Source organism: Anomaloglossus baeobatrachus, chromosome 1, assembly GCF_048569485.1.
Source record: "Anomaloglossus baeobatrachus isolate aAnoBae1 chromosome 1, aAnoBae1.hap1, whole genome shotgun sequence".
Lineage (NCBI taxonomy): Eukaryota > Metazoa > Chordata > Amphibia > Anura > Aromobatidae > Anomaloglossus > Anomaloglossus baeobatrachus.
The window spans coordinates 642,003,839-642,019,740 of NC_134353.1; the positions used below are offsets into that span (position 1 = coordinate 642,003,839).

Genomic DNA, 15,902 nt, shown 5'->3' on the forward strand with positions numbered 1-15,902 from the left:
TAATCCCTGCCTAACTGTCCCTGTATACACTTGCGTAGATAAAGAGATCTTTAGAAAAGGTATTTTTTTTTATCTTATGCTAATGAGCGCGGGGACTAGTGCCAAGGACGTTACTTTGCTTGGTTAGTCATCTCACATAGCATGTTAGTACTCACACAGGGGTGTAATAACATGCTAACATGCTATGTGAGCCGACTAGCCAAGCGAAGTAATGCCCTTGGGACTAGTCCCCACACTCATTAGCATAAGTTCTTTAAAAATACTTTTTCTAAAGATCTCTTTATCTATGCTGGTGTATACAGGGACGGTTAGGCAGGGATTAACAATATGCACCCAGAACTGCTCGTGGCTCTGAGTGCATATTGCACCTGACAGGTTCACTTTAAAAGGAACCTGTCACCAGATTTGGGGCCTATAAGCTGCGGCCACTACCAGTGGGCTCTTTGATACAGTATTCTAACATGCTGTATATAAGAGCCCAGGCCGCTGTGTAGAAAGTAAAAATCACTTTATAATACTCACCTAGGGGGCGGTGCGGTGCAGACTGGTTGGATGGGTGACAGGTTCCCATTAATCTCTGTTGGACAGGCTGCCCAACCGCTTCAGCTCTGCTGCGTCCTGGCTGCCCAACCTCTTCAGCTCTGCTGCATCCTGGCTGCCCAACTGCTTCGCCTTTGCTGCATCCTGCCTGCCTAACCGCTTTGGCTCTGCTGTGTCCTGACTGCCCAACTGCTTCAGCTCTGTTGCGTCCAGGCTGCCCAACTGCTTTGGCTCTGTTGCGTCCTGGCTGCCCAACTGCTTCGGCTCTGCTGCATCCTAGCTGCCCAACCACTTCCGCTCTGCTGCATCCTGGCTGCCCAACTGCTTTGGCTCTGCTGCATCCTGGCTGCCCATCCACTTCGGCTCTACTGCGTCCTGGCTGCCCAACCGCTTCAGCTCTGCTGCGTCCTGGCTGCCCAACCGCTTTGGCTCTGCTGTATCCTGGCTGCCCAACTGCTTCGGCTCTGCTGCGTCCTGGCTGCCCAACCAGTTTAGCTCTGCTGCGTCCTGGCTGCCCAACCGTTTAGCTCTGCTGGATCCTGGCTACCCAACCAGTTCTGCTCTGCTGGATCCTGGCTGCAAACCAGTTCTGCTCTGCTGGATCCTGGCTGCCCAATCAGTTCCGCTCTGCTAAATCCTGACTGCCCAGCCAGTTCCGCTCTGCTCCATACTGGCTGCCCAACCAGTTCAGCTTTGCTGGGTTCTGGCTGTCCAACCAGTTCAGCTCTGCTTCGTCCTGGCTGTCCAACCAGTTCAGCTCTGCTTCGTCCTGGCTCCCCAACCAGTTCAGCTCTGCTCTGTCCTGGCTCCCCAACCAGTTCAGCTCTGCTCCTTTCTGGCTGCCCAACCAGTTCAGCTCTGCTGGGTCTCCCTTATTAAAGTCAATAGCCACTTCACAGGTCGTGCTAAAATCCTATTTTTTTAGGGCTTCACACAGAAGGCCCTGAAGGAGCAATTGATGTTTGGCGAAAACACAATGTGAACATAGCCTTAAAGTGACAGGTGTTATCTCCCCAATAATAGCACAAATAATAATGCGATGTTAGTTAATTGGGGTTATCCGTCCATGACTTTTGAATTTTTTTTCTTAAGGGGCTAAGAATTCACAGACTCCGAGCTACCATGGCAACCATCATCTCCCAGTGATTGCGTCACAGGGCTCCGATGGCAGCGGGGAATGGCGTGGCCATTTAAATCACGTTGTCACATTTTTACAGCGCGATCTAAGTGAAAAGCAGGCAAGGGTGGATCGCGGATCCACCTGCGCCTGTTAGCCCCACAATTCTGTTGTTCAAATCAGAAGATGTGTGAGGGGTCACCACCTATTCACCACAGCAGCCGGCGGTAATTACCCCGACATTACCAAGGACAAACTGGGGTCGTAAAGGGGTTAACCAAAAGCACAATGTTATTAAAGATAATTTATCTAATAGAGTAGATCTGATATGTAATGTACAGCTTTTACATAGTGAGGAATAAGGTGTCAGATCTGCTTTAGAATAGAATTTTGTAGTTTTAAAATATTCTAATTTAAAATAAATACTACCAAGTTTGCATTAAGAATATTTTATATTTTTTCTGTTAATAATTATTGTTCATAAAACAATGTGATATGCAGTACTGAATGGGTGTGGCTGGGGAGTGGTTATGGGTGTGACTAGTTGTGAAATGGGTGTGGTTAGGGGGCATGGCCTAAAAAAATCACCGCAGCGCGCGTAGCGCGCCGCACAGTTTGTCCCTCTTTTCTTTCTTTGAAAGTTGGGAGGTATGCTAGTGGTGCTTGAGCCCCATGCTCGAGTCCCTACCCTGACTGTTTTGCTGATATTTTTCAGCCACTAAACATGCATGGATTGTTTACCAATCGACTGAGCTCACTCTACTCCAGAAACAATGTAGGTAGGGCTGTTGGGTAAGCAATAGTGTATTAAAGTGAAAAATGCCTTGCAATGCTTGCTGCTGTACCATAAAAAATATATTCTATTCTGTAATAATTCTGCTGATAGTTGCATTTAGTGTAATGAAAGCTGCTGGAGATCGGCTAGTGTATTAGAGTGATTATTGCCTTACAGTGATTTATGCTGCAATATAAAACCAAAAGTCCTTTTCAGTGCTAAGTATAATCTATTCTATTATCTAATAATACCTCTGATAGCTGCATTTAGTGTAGGGAGAGCTGCTGGAGAAGGGATAGTTTATTATTGAAATTATTGCCTTACAGTACTTGCTGCTGAAATGTAAAACCAAAAGTTTATTTCAGGGCTAAATCTAATCTATTCTCTAATAATACTACTGGTAACTGCAGTTAGTTTAGGGAGTGCTGCTGGAGAAAGGATAGTGTATTAGAGTGATTATTGCCTTACAGTCCTTGCTGCTGCAACATAAGTACAAAAGTATTTTTCAGGCCTACATCTATTCTTTTCTAGTCCCTATTAATACCGCTCTTAGCTACTTACCAAATTTAAAATGAGCAAGGCATGCTATAAGAGATGGGGAAGTGGGCATCCTGCTGATGGGGAATCATGCAGAGGCCGTGGCCATGGGCAAGGGCAAACTGTGCCTGCTGCAGGAACACAACAAACACCTTCATCATCTATACCTATCTTCATGTTCCATTTTGAAAGGGGTGAGGGACAGCACTGTTATAGTCACAACAGTGTTAGCAGGTTTTGAGTTGGATGGCAGATAATGCTTCTAGTCTGTATCGCAGCACCAACCTGTCTTCCACATGGTTCATTCTCACTAGCCAAGAGTCTGGACCACATAATTCTCACCCTTATCCGCCTTGCACCCATGATGGCGAGTCCCAGAAGACATATCATCCCACACACAGACAGTCAAGGAGCTCAATGTCTTCCCATTTATTATTTCTTCTAGCTGCTTGCTGTGCACATTTCAAGAAGGACATGAGGAGATAATGTGGAGTGAATCCCAAATATTTATGCAGCGACGCTCACAGCAAGAGAATGGTTGGACATGGTAATTACTTTCTGAAGAGGTGGATGATGATGAGACAAAGTTGCTAACAAGTCATGTTGTTAAGTCAACAAGATAGGAAGAAGACCAGAGTGTGGAAGTGGAAGACAAGGTGGTGGATGATGAAGTCTCTGACACAACCTGGGAAGGTGGCTTGCAGTGCGAGAACAGCAGTGCATAGGGGAAGGGTTCAACAGCACCACAAATGGCAGGAAGAGGCAGTTGAATGGTCAGAGGGAGAAGGCAGGCAATTAGGTTAGGTGTTCCCCAGTCGAGCACTTTTTCAAGAAAGTTCGAACAACAAAAGAACAGTCATTTGCAACCTGTGCCATACTATGATCAGCATGGGCCTGGACACTACCTGCATGCTCCTGCACATTTCATCAAAGCCCTCGACGAGGTCCATAATCAATGTCTTCCGGTTGACCATTCCCCTGTGCTACATGCTTGCCAATCCCCTTTCCAGAACAAATTGAGTATATGTACCACCCTGAGAGGTGCCCGGCCGCTTCCTCCGCTTGCTCGGGCCGAGCCGCTCGAGGTCCGGGCTAGGGTTGTCGGTGGCACGAGCGCCTCCGTATCGGGGGCCACGTCACTCTTGTTAAGGGAAGGCGGTGGGGAATGGTGGTTGTGTAACGGGTTGTGACGCCACCCACGGGTCGTGGTGACGGGGGATGCACCACCGCTGCGCCTGAAGTGATGGCGGGCTCATCCGGGAACGGTGTTGCAGCCGCAGCTGAGATATTAGCCCCTCCGTGGGTAGGGGCGGTGTGTCCCGGGGCCCCGGCGGGCGACTGCGAGGGATAATGTTGTCGTCGGGGTGCAGGGCGCCGTGCCGCGGTGTAGCGCCATGCCCCGATGGCACTGGTGTACTCACGGTTGATTCACAGTCAGAGTCACTGGTAAAACAAAGTTCGGAAGTGGACGGTCCCCGCGGCCGGCCACTGATGTCCCCTGTGGGGTTGATGGTGGCCCCTTTTCCCGTGCACCTCTAGATGTTTGTGTTTCGGCACCCCCCTGCCTAAGCAGTGGTGGCCCGCTCCCCGGTGTTGAGCTGCCGGAGGAGCCCTCAGTTGCCCGCAGGCGTTGGCCCGTCGGGTGTTTGGCCCTTGGCGGTGGCACTCACCCGGATTCGGTGGGTTTTTGCCTTCTTTCGGGACTTTGGGTGTGGATGAACTCGTGAGGTCCGGCCAGCAATCAGTCAATTTGCCTATACTCAGTGGCTTCTAAGCTAGGACGGGGTCTGAGTACCCTCCTGTTGGTGCTCCGGTACACGGTTGACTCCCCGGTTCTGGAAAGGCGGGCTCCAACCCAGGCCCGGTCTGTACGGTTCCGCCAGTTGCTGTACCGGTACTCCTGCAGACGGCCACCACCGTCTGCCTGCCTGACATTCTCTAAGGGGGGCCAAGGCTCCTACCCGGGTCCCTGACAGCTGCTCCACTACCACCCACTGTCAACTCCAAAGCATCACTCTAAACAACTACTACTTGAACTTCCTGCCCCAGGACAGTAGTCTCCTCAGTGGGCGTGCCTTTCCGCCTGACTCCGCCCACCTGGTGTGCTCTACTTGCCCAGAGGGAGGCATCAGGTCTCCCTTTCGGGTGACATGTATGTGACCTCACAGGGGATGGGGGTGTGTGTGGATGTGGTAGATGTTATTACCTGTGACCCCTGGGGTCCAGGGCGTCACATATACAGTACGAATAAATGTGAAACATATCTTTATTGAAAATAAACAAAAATAAAAATCTCAAAGACAAAAAAAAAATTCAAACAAAGGGATACACTTTGAAAGGTCCCTCCACAGTAAGCACAGTTAAGGTTAAGCACATAAAGTGTGAACAAATGTATATATGAAAAAACAAACATACAAAGACAAAAATGTCATTACATTTTCATATAAATGGCATGGCTGTATTACCAGCATAAACCACTCAAGGTCTCAAAAAAAAAGTAATATCTCTTCAGCTACTGGGTAAGATAACATTGAGTATGTATACACACAGTGGATAAAATGACATATGCATGATTAGTGTCAAACACTAAGTGAAACAAAATATAGATTATTGCACAACACCCAAAAAATAAATAATACATGTGTATAATAAAAGCAATATATTGCATTGAACCCCAGTGTAAATAGATGCACAAATTATAAATAAAAATTCCATACAAATTAATATTTAGGTGCCATAGCAATAAAATGCTTAAAGAAATAAAGCCACATAAGGCAGATTATATTGCACAGGCCAAGAAAAGAGGGACATTAAATCACAGTACCCTGGCGAAGCTCTAGCGAAACGCGTGTGAGTGTGGACATCTGTTTCTCCTGGTAATCTGGTTGCAGCACAGTTTCCTCAGCTTTACCTTTGGTCTTGATTTCATGATGGCTGTCTTACACCTTTTTAAAAATTTGATTTGAGGCTATTTTGCCAGCTTTAGTCTTTATGTATTGCACTGAAATAGGCTTGTGCAATATATACACTATATAGCATATTTCTTCAGCATACTGTAATTCTATGTACCTCATTTCTGGGCACTATGAAAATCACATCTGAAACCAGATAATAGAGGAAGACGTTAACTCAGTCTCTACATTGTATGTTTATGTGTGCCACAATAAGGGAAAGTAGACAGTAAGAGAAGAGAACTATCTGAGGATTTGAGAACCAAAATTCTTCTGATAGCCTATTAAAAGTGTCTTATCACAAGAGTGCCACACAAGAAACGTCTCATAATGAGTAAAACCAGAGAGCAGTCTCAATAACCTTGCAATATTATTGTTTAAAAACATACTAATTTCATCGGTTATGCCATTTGGATCCAAACTCATTGCTGGTCTCTTCAGAAATCTCCAGTGCTTTGTTTCCATCCATTTCTGGTCTCTTCTTGAAGCATGTTTGGGGTCATTGTACAGCTAGAAAATCATTACCTAGGACACAAACCCAGCCTTTTGATACTGGGCACTACATTGCAACCCAAAATCCATTGGTAATGTTTAGATTTCATAAAGGCTTGCACACAGCCAAGGCACACAAAATGATCTGTTTTACCAAAAAGCTCTATCTTGGTCTTATCTGTCCACAAGATGCTTTCCCAAAAGAATTTTGGCTTACTCACATTTTGGCAAACTGCATTCTAGCTTTTTTATATCGATTTTTCAGTAGTGGGGTCCTTCTGGATCTCATGCCAGAGCATTTCATTTCATTCAAATGTTGACAGATAGATGTGCTGACACTCATGCACCCTGAGCCTGCTTGAATTTCTTTGGAACTTGATTGGGCCTGCTTTACCACCATCAGAACCTCTTGCATCCTAAAAAAATAGAAGAAAAAGGAATCAAAATGATGTATGCGCAACAGGATGGTCTCAATACAAACCATTGCTTGTCCATAAAATATTCTATTGCCAGGGAAGTAACAAACTTTGGGTCTCAGAATATTGAGACACAAACCCAAATAATTTAGGTGTAGCAGTGACCATCAGATTATTTTTTTACCTTTAAATTCCCTCTATTAAATTGACGGGAGCTCAGAAAGCTCAGGTCTGTGCTGCTGTATGCAAAGTTCTATTTAGAAAAAAAATTTCAAGAAAAGTTACAATCAATTATGAAATTAACAATAACTAGTAATAAAAAGGGAAAATTAAAGCTAACATTTTTACCATATAGTGAATTCCATACATACCATAGCGGACTTGTTTTTTGTTTGGTTTTTTTTTGTTCGTTTCACCCCACAAACTATTTTGTGGAGGGGTTTTTGAATACATTGCTAAATTAAATGATGTAATAAAAATTGACTGTAAAAAGGAAGCCATTTTATGGTTATGTTGTTGAAAAAAAAATTGTTGCAGCTTTTGGAGGATGAATGACAAAAAAAAACTGGCCACGATGGAAAGGGATACATTTCTAAGAACTATGATGTGGAACTTCAAAAATTCTGCCTTAAAAAAAAAATAAAAAAAAAATCAGTTTGTTCTATCACTTCCACAGACGGAATAGAATAGAAAACTTAAGTATTTTCTTAAACAAAAAGAGAAAAGGTTACTTCGTTCAAAACACATTTTTAACCTAACTAAAATGTTTTCATAATGACATTCCCTGTAGGACTGAGCGGATCTGGACCGTAAAAGTCCGGATCCATACGGTTTCAATGATATTTGGGTGCCGGACCCGGCCACAGGATTCCGGGTGCATGATCCGGATTCGGCAATTCAAGCAAAAATAAAGAAAAAAAGAAATGTGAGAGTTTCATACTTACCGAGACTCGGTGTCATGGCGGCACACTGCTTCCGGGTCGCGTATTCACTTCCTGTACTGTATAATTGTATACACACAGCTTTCTGTGTTTTCCCCACCCACCGTCCGTCCTCTCATCTGTGATTGGTTCCAGGCTGACACGCCTCCCAGCCTGTGACAGTCATCGCTTATCGCGGCTCAGTAATAGGCTACACTAAGAGCTGGCAGTCTTTTCTATGGCTGCTCGCTCTAACATGTAGCAGAGCTGGATGTGTCGTCGTGGGATCTCGTGTGGATTATGCCAGAGCTGCAGGGTATTGGGGTAATAAAGTGGTGAAGGAGGGTGCGTTTTGTACTTTATTCCAAATAAAGGATTTTTCTCTGTGTTTATTTACTGTTATTTACAGGTTTGTGTGATGCAGGTATTTCATAGATGCCTGTGCCATTACAGGCGTAGGGTTTAGTAGCAGCTGTGTGCTGCTATTAACCTCTTATTACTCCGATTGGCACCGCACCAGGCAAATGGGAAGGGCCGGTAATGCACCGGGATTGTCACATCTAATATATGCGGCAATACCGGGCGGCTGCGGGCTAAAAATACCAATGCCCAGCTGGCATTATCATGTCTGGGGATGAAAATTAGGGGGGACCACACATGTTTTTTTTTTTAATTATTTATTTAAATTAAAAAAAAAGCTGCATGCGTTTTTTTTAAGCCGCAGTCACACTTTGAGAGACTCCCACGAGTCTGATATCGCAGCACAGCTGCACACTTCTAAAAGGAGCATACATGTGTTTCTAGGTACATGCACGCTCATGTTCAGAGAACGGCAGGCTGTGCCGGGTGATGTCATGCCTGGCTGACCCGCACGAGTCTGACAGCGCGTCACCGCCACTGCTGCACACTTCTGACAGGAGCGTGCATGTGTTTCTAGGTACATGCACGCTCATGTTCAGAGAACGGCAGGCTGTGCTGGGTGATGTCATGCCTCGCAGACCCGCACGAGTCTAACATCACCGGCACAACAGCACTCTTCAGACTGGAGCGTGCATGTGTTTCTAGACGATTTCAGCACAAATGTGCACCCCCTGGCAAAAAAACGCAGAAAAAATCGCGGTAAACAACTGCGGCAAAAAATACGGCAAAAAATAAGGCAAAACACCGTGTTTTTTTGCCAGGAGGTGTAGATTGGATGCAGGAATGTGGTGTAAAAATTTCAGCACCAAATTTGCATCCCTTGGCCCAAAAATGGAAAATATATATATATATATATATATATATATATATACATATATTTTCTGCCAGCACGAGGAGATTTGTTGCTGAAATCTGGTGCAGATGATTTCAGCACCAAATGTGCACCTCCTGGCAAAAAAAAATGCGTAAAAAAAAAATGTGGCAAAAACCGTGGCAAAAAATGTGGCAAAACACTGCGTTATTTTGCCAGGAGGTATAAATTGGATGCAGGTATATGGTGTAAAAATTTCAGCACCAAATTTGCATCTCTTGGCCCAAAAAAATGTGATTTTCTGCTAGGAGATGCAGGTCTGTGAACTCAGCGACCTCCACCTGAGGTCAGGTTACCTGCGATCGCAGGTGAAGGACCGTGAGAGCCTCCTGTGACCGCAAATGATCTGAGTGACATCACCGCTTATTGCGCAGCTCATTCATTCTCTGGAGTTCACAGAGAGCGGTCATGCTCTATGGCCTCTCTTTGTGATATTCAGGTGTAGCAGAGCTGAAACGGCGTGGAACCTCGTGTGGTTAATGACCCGCCCCAGGGCCGTGGGGTACTCGGTTCCGGGTGTTGGTTAATGGGATTATGTCACGGGGGCCTGTGCCCGGTTCCGTGGCCCTGGTGGTCGCTGAAAGTCAATAAATAATAAAATAAAAAAAAATTTAAAAAAATAAAGAAAAAAATAAATAAATAAATAAATAAAAGTATTTCGTGACGCCACCTACGGTTCCAGTATGGTTACTGGGGCTGCAGGTCAGACCTCTGGGGTGATGGTTAGGCAGCCAGTTGTTTACGCTTCCCGTAGGTGAAGCGGGGTCCCCAGGGCAGTTTTAGTAGTACACAGATATGGCGGTTTTTCTTCACAGCCTTTTCAACTGTCACTTTAGTGCAGCAGCCTATGGCTCCTCAGATGAAGAAATAAAGTGCGTCACACCAATTCATTAACTCTGACCAGATTTTACTTGCAGGTCGTATTAAAAATGGGTTCAGTTTCTGATGATACAGTTTTTGGTTAATCTGGGAACAGTTCAGGATCTCTGCACCAGGTCAGTTGTGTTGCCTCCCTGCTGCGCTGTTTCTCCTTGGTACTAGGCTGCCTGTAGCTATACCTTGTCCCTCTCTCACTGTCTTCACCTGTATGGCAGGCGGCGGGAGCTTCTCTACGGGGCACTGCTGTACTCACTGAGGTCCCTAAGTTCTGTGTAGCGACTTTGCCTTCAGGTGCTGCTGCGGCCAGGAGATCTGCAGTCTCCCTGGCCCTCGGTCTTTATTGCTGGGCAGATTAGATCCCTCACAATCTCAGACGCCAGTGTCTGATAATCAGCGCTGTTCCTTGGGGATGAACCGGTCAGGCTCCACCTCCCCGGTCTCTCCTCTTTTGCCTCACTCTTGATCCCTCAGGCGGTCACACAGTTACTTGTACGGGCTAAGCACTGCCCTCTCCATTTTGATGTCTTCCCTCACTCTCTGCTCGCACAGTCTCCCTTTTCTTCAACTGTCAACTGTCTCTCTGACTCCGCCTCCAAACCTGGCTTTAAAGGGGACCTCACCTGAACTCGACTTGTAGAGCTCCCCCTCCAGGCTTGAAGTGGAAATGTTGTATGTGGGATTACCTAATGTGGAGATCCTTCCCTGCCCAGGTACAGGTATATTTGTGGCAACTGAACCCTGGGGTGCCACATTCCCCCTTAGTTAAATTCAGTACTCCTGGACTGGAAACACAAACTTATAAAGCATTAGGAACAATAAAGAGTAGTACAAAGTCTTAAAAAATAAAAATTACAAAAACCAATAAAACAGAAAAATGCAGTCCTTCCACTGCAAAATGTGAGTATGGTATATATAAGAAAGTTTTTGACCACTACCAGTTCTGTGGTCCATTGGTTCATAAAAGTTCAAGAAGATGCAAAAGTTCATGCAAAAAGTCCTGCAAGCTAAACACGCTTGACGGTTACGGATTTACTTAGTTGCAATAAACAAATAAATAAAATATTTTTACATTTTACTAACTACTACACTTTCTATTTAACATTCTTTTATATAACGGGACGGGGGCTGACCAAAGTTGCTACGGCTAGACCTACGAAATGCCTGTGTCACAACTGGTCGGTGCAGTGTACTGGTACTTAGTGCTGGTGCTATGCGTGCACTATCTACTAGTCTGCATGAGGATCTACGCAATATTGGTATGCGTGAATGTTGTCTTAGTCTTACCATAGGACTGGCAGGTTCCCCAATAGCAGGGTTCTCTGGTTCTACTGCGACAGGTAGTTCTTCTGAAACGTTGACCGGTTCTTCCAGTCTTTCTGGGACTTCTACTGGTTGAGCCCCAGTCAATAATGGTATAATTATGGCTCCATTGTACTGAGGCCAACTTTCAGGAAAATCACCAAGTACTGTTCTTATCATCTTCTCTTTCTTTTCCTCTTTAGGTTGAGGTATACACAGGATTACTTCTTTTTGCTTCAACTGTTCAGGACATTTTTTAAGGAGGTCTCTAGAAACTGCCGCTGACGTTTTTCCCTTATCCTTGCTGATTAAGCAGATTTTCTTGTTGTCAAATTTAGAGGGCAATACTATGTATGGTTCTGCTTCCCACTGGTCATCAAGCTTATGGGTCTTTCTTTTTCTTTTTAGAACCATCTCTCCAGGTATTAAAGGAGCAGCTGGTGCATTCTTGTTATAATCTTTCTCTTGCCTTTCTCTAATTTGGTCTAGGCTTCTTTCTACGCACTCCTGTACCTTTTTGTACTGCTCTTGGCGCTTAGTGTCCCAATCAGCTTCAGGTGAACTGGTTTCAGGAACAACAATTCCCATTTCTAAGTCAACTGGTGACTTCCCGGGTCTTGCTCTCATCAAGTATGCTGGCGTGCAATTGGTGGAACTCACAGGGATGTTGTTGTACATGTCCACTAAATCAGGCAACTTTTCTGGCCACATGCTTCTTTGTTCCAAGGGCAAGGTTTTCAACAGGTCTATAACCACCTGGTTCATTTTCTCACACATGCCGTTTGTCTGTGGGTGATTCGGTGTGGTTCGGATTTTCTTACATCCATACAGGTTGCAAAACTCCTGGAACACTTCAGCTTCGAACGCAGAACCTTGATCCGTCAACACCTGTTCCGAGTAGCCATGTGGTCTGCAGAGGTAGGCTTGAAAGGTTCTCGCTGCAGTTCTTGCTGTCAAGTCCTTTACAGGTACTACCACCAGAAACCGGGAATAGTGGTCCACCATAGTGAGGGCATACGTATAACCGGATCTACTGGGTGTCAATTTCACATGGTCCAAGGCTACAAGTTCCAGCGGCTGCTTGGTGACAATTGGTTGTAGTGGAGCTCTTTGACTGTCATGATCCTTTCTTCTCAGGTTGCATGGGCCACAGTTTCGGCACCAGTTCTCAATGGTAGTTCTCATGCCAACCCAATAGAATCTGTTGCGTAACAGTACCTCAAGCTTCTTCCACCCGAAGTGTCCTGCTCATGGTACGCCTCCAGCACCATCTGAACATCTCTCTTCGGTACCACTATTTGCCACACCCTCTCATAGGTTCGGGGGTTGATGTAATGTCTGCATAGCCTACCCCTGTAGATGAACAATCTGCTCTTTTCCTTCCACAGGTGCTGCGCTTCCGGTGGGGCATCTGGTCTAAGACTTGAGTCTGGTTGGATTATTAGCTCTTTAACTAGGTGAACAGCCGGATCGCTGTCTTGCGTTTCCTCCCACCCGTGGTAAGGTAACGGGTTCAGCGTGGCCTCTTGGCGTTTGCCTTTAACACCTTGGTTACACTGGGATGCACCGTTACGGTGAAAAGCCGGCAGCTCTATCTCTTCTAGCTCATCCGAGTCTTCTCCTGCATCTGGTAAATGGGGCATTCTCGACAATGCATCAGCGTTGGCGTTTTTGCGGCCTGCCCGATATTTGATGGTGAAGTCATAGTTTGACAAACGGGCCATCCATCGCTGCTCTAGTGCACTTAGCTTTGCGGAGTCCAAGTGAGTAAGCGGGTTGTTATCCGTAAATATGGTAAACTTTGCAGCCGCCAGGTAGTGCTTGAACCGTTCAGTGACGGCCCAGACTAAGGCCAGGAATTCCAGCTTGAACGAACTGTAGTTTTCTGGGTTTCTCTCAGTAGGATGGAGCTTCCTGCTTGCAAAGGCAATTACACGTTATTTGCCATTCTGCACCTGCGACAGCACAGCTCCCAATCCCACATTACTGGCATCTGTGTACAGCACGAATGGCAGATTATAATCAGGGTAGGCCAGGATTTCCTCACCGGTCAGGGCCCACTTCATGTGCTTGAAGGAGTCTTCTTCTTTCTCACCCCATTCAAACGGAGGGCCGGAAGTCTTGCCCTTTTTGGTCTGGCCTACCAGAAGATCTTGCAAAGGCGCCGCAATTTTCGTGAAGTCCTTTATGAACCTCCTGTAGTATCCTACCAGCCCCAAGAACTGACGCACCTCTTTGACGGTTATTGGCTTTGGCCAGTCTCTGATGGCAGTGACCTTTTCAGGGTCTGGTGCCACACCATCAGCACTGACCACATGCCCAAGATACTGAACCTTCGGCTTCAGCAAATGGCATTTTGAAGGCTTTAGTTTCATACCAAACTTTGACAATGCTTCAAACACCTCGGCCAGGTGCTCCAGATGTTCCTCATATGTCTTGGAATACACGATGACGTCATCAAGATATATCAGTACAGTCTCGAAGTTTCGGTGCCCCAGGCAACACTCCATCAGCCTTTGGAACGTGCCGGGTGCATTGTAGAGTCCAAACGGCATGCTGTTGAACTCACACAGACCCATCGGCGTCGTGAATGCGGTCTTCTCTCGATCTTCTTCTGCCATGGAAACCTGCCAATACCCACTGGTAAGATCTAAGGTGGAAAAGAAATTAGCAGCTTTCAGTGCAGCAAGTGATTCCTCAATGCGGGGCAACGGGTAAGCATCCTTGTGTGTTATGCGGTTTATCTGCCTATAGTCAACGCACATCCTCATTGTGCCATCTTTCTTTCTTACCAGGACAAGTGGAGCTGACCAGGGGCTACAACTATCTCTAATAACCCCAGCTTCCTTCATTTCCCGTAACATATCTTTAGCACACTGATAGTGAGCTGGTGGTATAGGCCTGTATCTCTCTTTTATAGGTGCATGGTCTCCCGTGAGTATGCGATGGTGTACCCCTTTTATCCGCCCAAAGTCTAATGGATGCTTACTAAAGACCCATTCATATTCCTTCACCACCCGATAAACTCCGTGCCTTTGGTAAGAAGGGGTGGAATCAGTGCCGACATGCAGCTTCTGACACCAGTCCTCCAGCTGTCCCTTGGAGCTGTTGTCCTCCTCCTGGTCGGACTGGGTTAAGGGTTCCACTGCCTGAATTGAGTTGTTGTTGACAGTGAACAACTTGGCAACAGTAGCATATCTGGGTAGCTTGACCTCTTCCTCTCCACAGTTTAAAACTCGTACAGGTACCCTCCCTTTGCGTACATCAACTATCCCCCTGGCTGTCAGGACTGTGGGCCTACTATCTGAGTACATCGGCTCTACCATTGCCTGGTAATCCCTCCCTCTGAGGCCTATAGCTGCCCGACACCAAATCATCACTTCACTTCTTGGGGGTAACACAATGGGGAATGGGTCGCTTACCCGTACACTGCCGATTTCTCCACCAGACAACTCTACCTGTTGTCTCTGCAGAAGGGCTTTGATTTCTTTCTGTAGGACCCTCTGCTGCCCGATGCTGGCAGTTTCTCCAACCTGCTGGAGCAAGAAAAGAACTTCTCCTAGACAATTTTCAACAACATTAGTACCTAATATCATTGTTGGATTTCTTTCACGACAATCAGTATCCACCACAATAAGTCCTTGGCCCTTTAGCGCCTCCCTCCCCACCTTTATCGTCACCTCCTTGTACCCAACTTGTGATACCGGCTGTCCATTAGCAGCAGATATAGTAAGGTCTGGGTCTGGGCGAATGAGCTCAGAAACGGCCCATAATCTTTTGTAAAGGATATGCGGGATCGTCGTCACCTGTGAGCTAGTGTCCAATAGAGCAAGTGTGGAAATGCCATCTAGCACGATAGATAGGAATGGTCGTCCTCCCACATATCTATCACGCCAGTTCGATGGGCCTGGTTGTTTTATTCCTGGTGGCCGGCCCGCTGCCCCAGGAGTCGCTGGTTTAAAGGACATGACCTGGCAAAGTGGCCCGCCTCGTTACAACGGCGGCAGATAGGCTATCCTGACGAGTCGTAGCGGTCGTTGGGTCTTCCTCTGGGCGGTGGGTTCCTCCTTCCTCGCATCCACGGGACGTCCTCAGGGCTGTCAGCCAACTGGATTCTCCCCGACGACTGTGGTTTCTGCTGGAGTTGCATGGCCTTTAGGAGCATGGCCACATCTTTTGTCAGCTGCTGTACCTGGGAACGCAAGTCATCAGAGACACCAGGTATTACAGTCTGTCCATTGATTTCTGCTGGAGTTAAGGAAAGGGACGCCACCTCTGAAGGAGAGGTGATGGCTTGCCGCGGCTGAGGGGCAGGGTCTGTAGTCACAGGGACTCGCAGTGCTCTAATGGCCCGGTTCTTCAGAGTTACAAAGTCTAGACTCGGATGCTCCATGACCCATAGACGCAGCTGTGTTTGATGAATTGGTGAATGTAGCCCCTCAAGAAACTGTTCAATTAACATTTTATCTTCCTCTCGTGCACTTTCAGGGTCTACCTGCTTTACAGCCCTCAGCGCCTCCTGAAGGTTCAATGCATAATCCCGTATGCTATCCTGCGGTCTTTGTTTGCAGCTGTAAAACCTCATTCTTAGCTCAGCTACAGTACGAGTTTCAAAAGCAGCTTTTAAATTAGCAAATATCTGGGTTATTGTCCTTTTATCTGTATTCAGCCAGGATTTAACCTCT

General features: G+C 46.4%; 1 protein-coding gene across 1 annotated transcript in view; it reads right to left on the reverse strand.

Moving 5' to 3' along the window:
- The window catches only part of LOC142244242 (uncharacterized), a 127,286-nt gene that overhangs the window by 76,804 nt on the left and 34,580 nt on the right, over positions 1-15,902 (reverse strand). The window contains exon 4 of the mRNA XM_075316477.1: positions 6,634-6,828. Coding sequence (XP_075172592.1) covers positions 6,634-6,828 — 195 coding nt within the window. The remainder of the gene's footprint in view (positions 1-6,633; positions 6,829-15,902) is intronic.